The 12582-nt window shown below is 39.3% G+C and overlaps 1 protein-coding gene across 1 annotated transcript in view; it reads left to right on the top strand.

Moving 5' to 3' along the window:
- The window catches only part of CLSTN2 (calsyntenin 2), a 191863-nt gene extending 180059 nt beyond the window's left edge, over positions 1-11804 (top strand). Inside the window, exons 16-17 of the mRNA XM_015637580.3 lie at positions 269-453; positions 1054-11804. Of these exons, the coding sequence (XP_015493066.2) occupies positions 269-453; positions 1054-1263 (395 nt within the window). The 3' untranslated portion in view covers positions 1264-11804. The remainder of the gene's footprint in view (positions 1-268; positions 454-1053) is intronic.
- The last annotated feature ends 778 nt before the right edge of the window (positions 11805-12582 follow it).

The raw sequence follows: 12582 nt of genomic DNA, 5'->3' as shown, positions 1-12582 counted from the left end.
TCTTCTGTAGTTATGTGGCTCAAAGAGCATGCTCACTGTTTAGTTAGGATTTATCACACTCAGGATATCGGTGAACATTGTTTGTGTGTGCTCCACCTTAGTGGATGGGCACTGGTCAACACTTCTGTCATCCCAGGCACACGGCAAGTATCTGTCCTGATTCTTAGTCCCAAGGAGGGGGTGCTGTTGAAAACTAACCAGGTTAGTGGGGTTTAGGTGACTTGTTCCACAAATGTAATTGCATTCCCTCTGCCACCCTTTGTCCCAGTGATTCCCAGCGTGGCCACAATCGTTATCATCATCTGTGTGAGCATCCTGGTGTTGGTGATAACTCTGGGAGTGTTCCGGCTCCGGTCGGCTCGTCAGCACGGCTCCGTGGGGCACGAGGGAGCCAGGGAGAGCGAGATGGACTGGGATGATTCTGCTCTCACCATCACTGTCAACCCCATGGAGGTACATAACTGGGGCACAGCACTGCGCCCTGGCACTGCCAGGAGCCACTGGCTGGACTGGCAGCAGGTTTGAGCCTCTTTCAGGGTGCACTTGTTCAGTTGTGTGTCTACACTCAGGAGCCCAGCCCAGGTATCAGCACTGCACACCTAGATCAGATCTAATGGAGAGCTTCAGATTTGTTGTTGTGTATAATTACTAAAGAAGATGGTGAAGAACTCTCAGGTCCAGCATCACTTCCATTCAATTCATGTCTGTTTGTAGGTATCCAAGATAGCAGTTGCTTTGGCTTTAACTTTTTCATGTCAGCATTTATACACTAAAAGGAGGGGAAATCATCAGCATTTTAAAGAAGCTGATGTTGAAGGTTTAAATTTTGGCAGTGTGGGTAACAAATAGATTGTTTATTGAAATTCCATTCTTCTTACAGTATTTTTTGAATGTTTGCTAGCAACTTGTATGAATTCGATGCCTAATAATCACATAATGGTGGAAAGCAGATTTGCCCATCATGTTAGCATTTCTAAATGCTCATTTGAGACAGCTCTGGCTGGCAAGAAGGCACCTTTCTGCTACTGTCTCATTTCTTTAAATGTATTGTAGAAATATGAAAAGCCACACCAGACAGAAGAGGAGAGTGAGGAAGAAGACATAGATGATGAAGAGGAAGACACAACCAGTGCTGAATCAGATGACAGTGAGGAGGAGGAAGAGGAGGAAGAGGAGGAGGAAGTGATTGTCCAAAAGGGAGACAAACAGAATGCCACCAGGCAAGAGCAGTTGGAGTGGGATGATTCAACACTCCCCTACTAACAAACAGCCCTCCAGCCACAGCTCTTTTGTAGCAACCAATACAATGTTTTTTCAGAGTCTGTGAATTCATTGACAGGATTTGAACTTCTGCTTGCCTATAACTGTTTAGCCTAAAATGATCTTGTTGTAGTAATTGATACTGATAGAACTGACCCTTTTCTTACAAAGCCTGGGGAGAACGTGGTACAAACCTCCTGGCGTACGCACGAATAAAGTAATTCAGAACTTGATCTGTTAGCAAGCATAGTTCTCAATTTCCTGTTTCTACCCTGCAGATGTGTGACAAAAGTCCTGTCACTCAATCCATAGAAGTTTTTGCCTTTGCTACTTTTTTCACACAGGAGATATTTCAGCTTGTTATGGAAGAATTACTTCTGTGGGTCCAAATACCAGTTGCCATCTAACTTCATATTCTTACAGGTGTAAAACACATAATCCACCTCCAAACTGGGGCAGGGCTTTAGTGCTACAGGGGCTGAACTCCTGCCTTTTGGATGTTAGCTGTCTTCTCCACGGGAATATCTAGGCTTGACAAGGGATGCATGTGTGCCTATGTAGATGTGGATGGTGTATTTTTTCAGGCATGCTGTCATACCCTCAAGAGAGGGATTTTTATCCAACCTACCAATAGAAATTAAAAATGAGTTTAAGAAAAACAGCAACAAGAAGGGGCTGCTGAAGGTTACCAGAAAAAAAAAAAACCAACGACCCAGCTCATTCTCAGTCCACAAAAAGTAATATGGCCTTATGCAAACTGTAAATTCTAATGGGATTGATTCACTGAAAATCTGTAGAGCTGTTCATTAGTTATGGATTGAGCAATTTGCAGCAAATCGATGCTTTAAACCGTCTGTCTCATGGAATCATTAGCTTACTGCAGCATCTTACTGAACTAGTGGAAAATAAGTGACCCCATTATTCCATAACTATATGTATGGCTGGGATTTAAGCAATTACTTTAAATGAAGAAAATGTTCCCTTTTGCTTAGTGAATGCCAGCTGGAATTCCTGTCTGACTGTATTCTAGAGAAACATGATACCCTATTTCTTCTGTACCCCTGCCTGCCTGTAGTGCACAAGAGAAAGGAACAACACTGAGAGCCCTCTTCTGTGCTCATCATTCTCCCTTATTTCTTCTTCCTGAAGCCATTGAAGTTGAGACTTTATAAAGCAGACAAGGAAAAATAAATCCTACATGGAACCAAAATAGTTGAAAACTAAAATCTTTAGAGGTTGAGAGAGTATTTTAGTTTGTTATGGTAACACAGCATATTTTTCTTAAACACTGTTTAAAAAGGAAAAAAAAAAAAAAAAAAAAAGGAAAAAGCAGAGTTACATACACAGTGTGTTGATAGGTCTGTGTGGTGTGGTTTTTTGTCCCCTTTCTTTGAGTACCTTTGCATCTTCATCTGCTCTGCTTACCAAATGCTGCAGCAATTGCTGGGGTAGCTTCTCCAATGCTTAGAAGCAAAATAGCATGGATGTGAACACTGCTTAGTGGCTTGTCTGGGTTATTTTCCTGAGTACTTTGTTTTCTTTGCAATTTCATCTTTGACTTTTGCTGCTGTAATCTGCTGTTTAAAATGAGCTGCTTCCTCTTTCCACTCTCCCAGTCAGTCTTGCCACAACAGAGCCTTCCTGAGTGCCCTGAGTGGGGGCTGATGTTGCAAAGGATACTTGGAACAATCGTGAGGGAATCCACCTCCATCAATACTGGATTATTTAGCAGCCCCTGAATGTCATGGGATGTAGGGAATACATAGTGTGTTTGGAGGTTCTTGTAATTCCAGTTTCTGCATTTGATAGCTGAAGGGAAATGCTGACAACAACTAGGCCTTCTAGTAGAATAACTAGAAAGTAAATGAAAGAAAAATCTGTATTAATTTTAAAATCAGAGATATTAATGCTTTTGTTTGTTGTGCCAGCAATTACGTTGCCACATGGTTGTTAAGATTGGCAATGCAGCAGTTTTCTTTTGTTTTCAATCCTGTTTCTTTCTATTCCCTCACACATATTAATTTGGAATACTTGCAGAATCAAGGCCACATAAGTACATTTTATATGCAGAAATAACAACTGCAAAAATGCCCCCAATTTCTGTTTAATACAAAGTTAATATTAATATTTCTGAATACCTTGAACAAAAAATGTTATGTTAGATCAGTTCCTACCATCCTAGTATTCTAGATAATTTCCTAGTTTTAATTTTTTAAGTGACATGAAGCAGGCTCTTCATGATGCTTGTTATCAGCACATATCAGCAAATCTTTCTGCTCAGAAAGAAGAGATTTAAAATTAAATGTAGATATTTAAAAGTTAACTTCAGATTTAGAACTGGACTTAAATTATTTTAAAGTTTCTGTTATTCCTGATGATGATGATGATGATGATGATTATTATTATTATTATTATTGTTTTTGTTGTTGTCATAGCAAACATTAGGACAACTTGAAAACAGCAATTTACAATCTTATTGACAGCCTTTAATTCTTTTATATGTTTATGAATTCATCAGTGTGTTTCTCCATCTAGTAGACTTATCTTTTTGTTACTGGAAGCAGACCTTTTCAGGCTGTACTCATACATTACACAAGAAGCAAACAAAGTATTTTCTCTACTGTAAATAAACCTACATTTTTAAACCTAAGCAAAGTAATACAGGCATGTGTGTTATCACTAAAACCTGGTTTGCAGTAAGATATTCAGCAAACTAAAATGTATCACTGTACTTATTTTAGATTACTCATTGGAGTGCATTATGCAGCATTTTTCATTCAAATAAATAGAAACATCCTTTTCACAAAATGGCAGTGAGAATGAGATACTTCTTTACAAAATGGGCCCTAGAATATTTGGGTAGCACTGAAAGCAGTGACTTCCTGAGCAAAACTACTACTAGAAAGTCAGAGAAATATCTCCTTTTCTAAAACAATTCTAATAATGTTTCCATGCCTCTAGAAATCATTTTTCCATGTAACCTACTTCCTTAAAAACCAACCAGAACATACACACACATATGTATATAAAGACACATGCATGCCCCTAATCAAAAAACAAAATTCTCTCCTCTCCTTCCTGAAAAAAGTGCTTAGAACTGTAAAACTAAGGTTGGAAAAAACCTCTGAGATCACTGAGCACTGCCAAGCCCACTGCTGACATGTCCCCAGGTCCCCCATTCACATGTCCTGCAATTCCCCCAGAGGTGGTGACCCCACACTTCCCCAGGCAGCCTCTTCCAATGCCTGATCATCCTTTCCGTGAGGAAATCTTCCCCAGTATTCAGCATACACCTCCCCAGCACAGCTCAAGGCTGTTTCCCCTTGTCCTAGCACTTCTTACTTGAGAAGAGAAACCAACCCCTCCTGGCTGCAGCCTCCTCTCACGGAGTTGGAGAGTAAAAAAGCCTCTCTTGAGCCTCCTTTCCTGCCTGCAGGCTGAGCACCCCCAGCTCCCTCCACTGCTCCTCACCAGCCTGGTGCTTCAGACCCTTCCCCAGCTCAGTTCCCTTCCCTGGACCCACTGCAGCCCCTCAGGGTGTGTCTTGTGGTGAGGTGGCTTTTTTTACACTAACAAACAAACAAGTGTATCCAAAGAAAGCAGTTCTGAAGAGGTACCCACAATCCATGGCATCAGGAATCCAGAGGTGACAACAGAGGTCTAAAATGACATCACATCAATGACGCCTTTAAGTTTTTGAAGTTCTACTCTTAAGGCTGGAAAAAGCTTCAAAACCTACAAATGTAAATTAAAGATGTTATCTGAATTAATAAAACTGCCTAAGAGGCTATTTGTAATTAACAGCTCCCATTTCTCTTTCACTTCTACCCCATCCACAGGTGTTTTATCTTTGCAAGTAAACCTTAAAATGCACAGTTGAGATTAATCTCAATATTTACTGCATTGGCTGACACCATTTGAAATTAGAAATAGACATGTAGGGTTTGTGACATCTTTAATACTAATTAAAATAAACTGTTGCTGTTTTCTTATGCCAACAGGTAATACCTTGCAGTGGTGGTGGGACTGGTTTTTACTTCACCAGAAGCTAATGGGAGGGAGCAGTTTATTTTCCTGGCTGGCATGTGGTAGTGATGAACTTGCTGAGCACCATCCTTACTCCATTCTGGAACAAAGCAAGGCTCAGAAAGGATCAGAGTTTTCTAAATTTCCTCCTGTGGTGATGAAATCCACTGTTTCCACTGCAGGAGCTGTCTCTGCCTGACCCCAAACTGAAAATAATGCCATGGGAGATCAGCAGCCCCAGGTAATGGGCAGAGGGTAATGCAGTAGCAGCCCTTAATTCAGTGTGGCAAAGCCTTTTGAGCTTTGATAAAATAATTTTTGATAAACAATAAAATAATAAATAATTTGTATCTCAGCTGTCCCTTTCCCCAGCTGTAACCTCAGAGGCAGCAGCACTGCCTGTTCTGAAAGTTTTGGTGTCAGCACACACAGCTCTTCATTTCCACAGAACAGCACCAGGAAAGACTTTACTGGAGTGACAGCAGGTAAAGGTCTGGTGGGATGGAGCTGCTTCTGGAATCGTGGAATAGAAATTATAATACCAAAATTAAGGATGTTTGCAAAAACATCTGGATAATGAGAGAGATAGAGGAAATAAAGCTGTGGGTACATCTCCTCTAAGGGGCTACCCTTTCCCTTAATTTACATATGCTGACCAGAATAAGGATCTCAAAACTAGGATATCCCCAGCCTCAGGGGAGATAGCAGGTTTTATGAGGTCCTGCCCTGATAAAATTACTGAATAAAAAAAAAGTGAACATATTGGGAGGAAGCTGGTTGATGCAGCAGCCTCATCTAGCGGCAGGTGTTGAGATTCTGGGTGATCCCTGTAGGTGCTGACCTTCATGGAGCAGCTGCTTAAAATAGTTCTACACCAAGTGAGCAAATGTAAGGAGATAAGAGAAAAAACCCCAAATGACAAAACATAAACATCAAAAAGATTGCCAAAGAAATCACACCACCCTCTAAGTCTCTAAATTAATTCCTGTTGATTGTACATAATCCTGTGCTGTATAACCTTCCTCATGCTCCAAGCAGTATCAGCAGCCACAGAATGGAATTAGGTTTTCTCTCAGCACAGCCAAGGAAGCTGCCAGGTCTTGTTCCTGCACAGCCAGAGCCTGCAGAGCTCACAGCATCCCAGTGTGGGAATAGCAACTAGCCCATCCCTCAAAGACCTTTGTGTTAGTAAAGAAACCGACATTCCCATACACCAAATCATGCAACACTTTGTAATATAAATTAAATGCTTCTCACAGCACCCAGAAGTTGCGATCTTGTACAATCTTTGTACATTTGGGTCAAATGTGTTGTGTTTTTTTTTAAAAATAAAGGCATAACAAGCAGTGTGTGGGGAGTGATGTAAACTGACATGGATCAGGTTCCCTGAAGCTGCATGTCTCAGATTGTGTATCCAATGATCAGACTTCTGGTTGTTGGACTCTCTTGGAATCCAACTTCATTTTTTTTAGCATGGAGAATAAAGACACAAAGAATAGAGATAACCACTAAAGCTACAGCAGAGCAAAATCCGTACTCTCTTAACACACCCAATCTCAAGAAATATTTCTGCTAAATACATGGGGAAAATTGCTCCAGTGATATCTCGTAAAGTAATTATAATTCATCATCTTTGTAGGATTAGCAAGGTACAAGCCTGATATGTTCTTTTTGGTTTTTTTCTCTGAAAAAGAAGACATGGCCATAAATTAAAAGCACACAACACTTGAACAGTGCAAAAACGAAAGGGGAGCAAGGGCTTTAATCTCCTAAACCTCTGTCTAACCTAGGGGTTAAAATAAAAAACAACTGTAGCCCTCATTATTGATACTCAGCAGAATAAAATCAACCCAGGAAGTTTTGTATATTCACAACTTCAGTCCTGGTGATGAAAAGGGAGGCATCAGAGCAGGTACCCTTATTCTCTAGAGGCATTTTGCTGCCTTTGTGCTGTTGTCAGTGGTTTCCTCGTTATGATTTCCATGTCTGCTGGCAACAGGAACAATGCTGAAACATCCTTTGAAACGGCCTTGTGAAACCCTGGTGGTGAACCATAATTCAGTAATTCTTCTGCAGCTCTGCTCCCATCCCTCCATGGTGCAGCACTCCAAACATATGCAGCAGGAATGACACAGTGGTTGCAGTGGAGAGCTCTAGGCTGGTGCTTCATTAGTTACTGCCCATAAAGAAACACTCTCAACAGCATGGAGCACTGCAAAAGTATGAAACAGAATTCAGGAAAAGCCCTCATTCTTATTTTCAGTAGTAGCTCATGGGGAAATTGTGCATTCATCAGCTGTTGAAGCTCCATGGCCGTGTATTGTCACTATTTATGTCTATGCTGAGAACAAAGAAGCAGCAGATTTTTTTCCCCTGTTAAATACATTGTACAATGAAAGAGTTCAGCTTTCCCTTGACAAGGTGCACAAAGCTTGCCAAATGCAAAAAGAAGCTTTCCAAATTTTTCAAAGCTTTTTGAAGCTTTTTCAAATTTTTCCTATTTTCCAAATAGGGCACAAAGGTTTTGCAATGGTATTCCATCATCATACTTCAGAAACACAGAAAATTTAATGGGAGTAAAATGCTTTTCTGCAGCTCTACCTATTCCTTTTCTATAAATCTGGATACAGTCTTGGGCTTTCAGAGACATTTAACTTCCCAGATGGGTAGAAAGTTCTTTCAGGTGTTTTTTGATGTACTAATATATAAAACTATTTTTGGCTGAAGGTTTCAGGATATTCTAAGGGTTAGGGAAAAGAAAAGGTTTTTAAAATTGCAATGTCCTTTTTTTTTCTACTCCTTCCTCTCCTAAATATATAAACAGGTACAAAAGAGTTATCAGACAAGCCTAACCAATTCTGTGACTACAATGACATTTCAAAGCAGTACTGAAATTGGCAATAAATCTTTGTCTACAAGCTGCTTAATGTGCAGTAAATGAGAAGGTGGATGGTTGTTTTAACTGGGTGTGCTCCTTGGAATATGAAATGGATCAACTACAGTCAGTTCCATTAGAAAATCAAATTTTCACTTAAGGAAGAGTAAGCAGAAAGGTAGAAGAGAATACTACATGAATAACAGAAAGCGTTAATGTTTACAGTGATGTAAAAAAAGTTGAAATTTAATCTTGTAGAAAAGATAGAGCCATAAAGGCTTGAGTGTTGAATAGAAATAAAATGGAAATATTTTCTGTTTTCATGCCAGAACTCACACTGTCATGATGAACAAAAAAGAGAATGGATGTAGGATGTCAAAGGGTTCCAAGATGACCAGACATAGATGCAATACACATCAATTATGTTGCAATACACAAAAATTATGTCTTGTATACATATATATGTTGTGTACAAGAAAAATCACAGAATGGTGCCCGTGGGGAGGTGGTGGCTGTGGTGATGAAGGAGAACTTGTAGAGTTTTAGCCTGGCTGATGCTGAAGTTGCCTCCTTGAGTTCCAGCAGAGCTGGGAAGGGAGCAGCAGGGCCATGGGAGTTGTTGCTACCCTGTACAAGCATGAAGTAGAAAAATCTAGAACCAAAGCCAGCCCAGGGAGCCTGGGGCAAACATTCTGTCTACTGTGACTCAAGTTTGAGGGTACAGTTACCACACAGTTTAATTTGATGTAAGAAACCGAAGGAAGACAGTACTCCATATTGAAAAGGCCCTCAAGTAAATTTTTTGTAGTGATACAATCTTCTAAGTGGCCACATAGTTAGGACTCCTGATTTTTGAAAATGTACGTAGTAGAAAACTTTTCAAGGATAACCACAATCCCTACACCAATCTGAGAGCTGAAGTTATTGCCTCCATTCTCAGAATAAATTACTGGCACATTTATTTTTGGCCTCTCCACAAACGGATGTAAAAGTGTGGGTACATCTGAAAAGAAATGGGGTTTTTATATGTATTCTGCTGCAAATACTGCACCACCAGTTCAGTAAATTTTTGATTGTGGTTAACAGGCAATTCTGCTCAGACATTCATCACAACAGAGATGAGAAGATACACCAGAGTGCATTATTGCTTTGAGGGGCAATACATACTATGGGTGGGCTCCCTAAGAACTGTTTCATTTCAACTTCAATGTGTATAGAAGTTCATACTAGACTTATCAAATTCTAGAAATAAAGATTAGTAGACAAAAGGGAAAAGTAGTGCCAGTAGAGTATTATGCTAACAGTGAAGAATTCTTTCCCAGAATATGTTTTTTTAGTGTTAGGGGTGGGGGTGCTTCAACCTACTTAAATTTTTCTAAGGCCTGGGGCTTCTACCTCTTCCCCTGGGAGATTGTTCTAGAGTCTATTAGAATTCACCATTAGAAAGCTTTTCCTGAAAATGAATTTAAATAATCCTTTTTGTAATTTTTATCGCATTAGTCTCAGTTATACCCTTTTGCTTTAAATAGTTCCTCTAACTATGGTTTATATCTGTTGAATATTTTTAGATAGTTATCAAGTTCATTGCCTTTGGCCATTTATTGGAGAAGCTATGAAACCCTTCTCATCCCAATTCATTCCTTCACTTTTGTATTTCTTACCTTTTCATTAAATGTCTTTAATCCACAAACTAAATCCCATGCTATTTCCTTAAATGAGTCACAGTCAGTTCATTCCCTTAAGGTGCTCTGTGTTGGTGTGTGTCACTGCATAAGTTGTCAAACATTAAACAAGAAATTTGAATTGAAAACTGATTTTGTAAAAATCTTTTTTGTAATCTATGGATAAGTTCTCATATGATATGAATTTGGCAGTGTATTTTACATGGGTATAATTTAACAAAATATAAATAAACATGAAATAAATATAAATAAACAATGAATAAACACTGGAGTCAGCTAAACAGTAATACAAAGTATAATATGTTAAAAATTAGATTGCTGTCTTTAATGTGAAAACAGACATTGGTCTGTTCATGTGCCCATGTTTTTAAGTGTCCCTACAATAAACAGAAGCTATTACCCAGTAGTTTCACTAAGACAGATAATACTGCTTCTCCTCAGATATCAGTAGAATGCACCTACTTTCTTAAACGCTCAAGATTTCTAGCCAAGCACTAACTGCTGCAAAGAAATAGAATTGTGCCAGCTCTTCTGGTTACTGCCATGCCTACCCTTCTATTGCAAATTCATGATCCATTTCTGGTCTCTGGATGGCATGATGACCTTGTGTTTTGTTTCCAAGCATGCCCCAAGCACACCTGTGTTCTCTGGCTCAGAAGCCACACAGGCAAACAGGGAGGATGCACAAAGTCAGCTTGGGTCTTTTCACTGAAGTGTTTCCTTCATCTGCTCCTGCCTTCTGTACCTGAACTCCAAACCTTGAACTCCAAACTGAAATCTTTGTGCTGGAAGAGCCACTGCATCACTAAGACCCAAGGAAAATAGAATTTGATTTCTTCCTCATTTGCTCTGTCTGCAAAGATTGGCGTAAAGGGGAGAGCAGATACACTGACGGCTCCAGTGGTGACTTTAGTGAGCTCTCTGCTTCCTTCAGCACATCTCTGTCCCCAGTGAGTGCAAATTGTGCAAACCATATTGTAGGAAACTCTCAATTGCCAGGAGTGGGTTTAGGTCAGATGAGCAAACAATGACTGCTGTGGCAGTGGCTGCTTGCTGTCACTGCTCTGCTCACCTTCCCAAAATGAGACATGGCATAGGGAGTAGCCAAGGTCTGATGGACAGGGGGGAAGATGAATGAGCCCTGCAAGGTCAGGTTGCAACACAAAGGAGAGGAAAAAGAAGAGGAATCCCTGAGAAAGGAGCTGTGAAACATGACTTTCGACGAGCAGCAGGGCAGGAATCAGACAGGCACCCTGAATGTTGTTGCAGTATGGTGAAAGGAGTTGTTCTAGTTAGAATTAACCATATATTAAATATTTTATATTTTACTTAGAGTGTAGGATTTTGAAGAGCTGAGAAATAATCTCATCATGTTGAATGTAACAGCTGTGCTCTAAGTGGCTGGGACAATTCTATTTCATATTTCATCATCTCTTGACAGTAAAAATGGTATTTCATCTGCTTGCAAAAATGTACAATTTTCCCCACACAGTTTGTCATTTCCCATATTGCTTCCATGTTAGGATTGGTTCTTGTTGAGGAGCAGTAACTGCAGATGGTAGCATGTATTTTGTAGCTTGGGATTCCTTCCTGGCTGTCCAAAGTCTGTGTAGTTGTGGCCACTTCTATGGATAATAAAAAATATACCAGAGAAGGGATTAAATAAACACATGCTGTATGGTTGTACATAGAGTTGTACTCCATAAATGTGTCTCAAACCAACAGACTGTTCAACCCAGGAAAAATGCTCTTACATGAAATATCTTATTGTTGATGTGAAGCAACCATAAACCATATATTGAAATGTCTTGTTGCAGATGCTAAATGCATTTCTGAAAGCATGAATCTACACAATTTATGCAGTATGATTAATTAAATTACTATATGCGATTAAAAAGATGAATATGAAATGATTTTTAATAGATATGAATCGGCTGTTTGTTTTTTTAAAAAAAAAAAAAGAAAACCCAACCCTTTTTTAATGAAAATGTACAGTAAATTTTGACAGACAAAACAGTACACAAACTCTAGCTTAACACAAAGTAAGAAGAAGTTGTACTAAACTTCCTTCATGGCATAGTGGTGTATTTCATAAAAGCCATGTCAATTTGCACAGTCGTTTATGAATTAGACATTGTTAGTACACATATGTTTTCCACATGACTGATTAAATGCATATTCCAAATAGTTCTTTTAAAATTTGTTCTGTGCATCTGTACTTGTAAAAAGCCAGAGTAATTTCTGTGGTCACTACAGTACTTCTTGTGAATTGGCCAATAAATATAATTTTAGAATTTCACATAAAAGGTAATGTTATGTAATCTTTATTTCACTGATTATTGGGATGTTCTCATTTCCTGAACCACAACCCTTAAACACTAACACACTTCTGGTGGCAAAGGTTAAATATCTGGCCCTTGTCTGCCACCTCTCTTGCAAATTGCTAGGGAGGAAAATGCCAGATGTCAAAAGACTCAGCCCAGTTTTAGAGCATCTACACGACTTTTTATCCTGCTGCTGAGAAAGGGAAGCAAGGGAAAGGGAACTTTTTGAAGAGCTGCTGGTATTTACATTTAATAGCCATCTATTTTCCTCCTTCATTTTGGTGTGATAAAAGATGATAAAATATTAAAGAGAAGGATGAATATACAGCATTTTACACACATAAAATGTGATATAGTACAAGGGGAAAACCTTCTTCTGGGTCACCAGCCTGTGAATTGCATTAGCACGTGTAAA

The sequence above is a fragment of the Parus major genome, chromosome 9 (genome assembly GCF_001522545.3).
Source record: "Parus major isolate Abel chromosome 9, Parus_major1.1, whole genome shotgun sequence".
Classification (NCBI taxonomy): domain Eukaryota; kingdom Metazoa; phylum Chordata; class Aves; order Passeriformes; family Paridae; genus Parus; species Parus major.
This window is presented reverse-complemented; position numbering and strand designations above follow the sequence as displayed.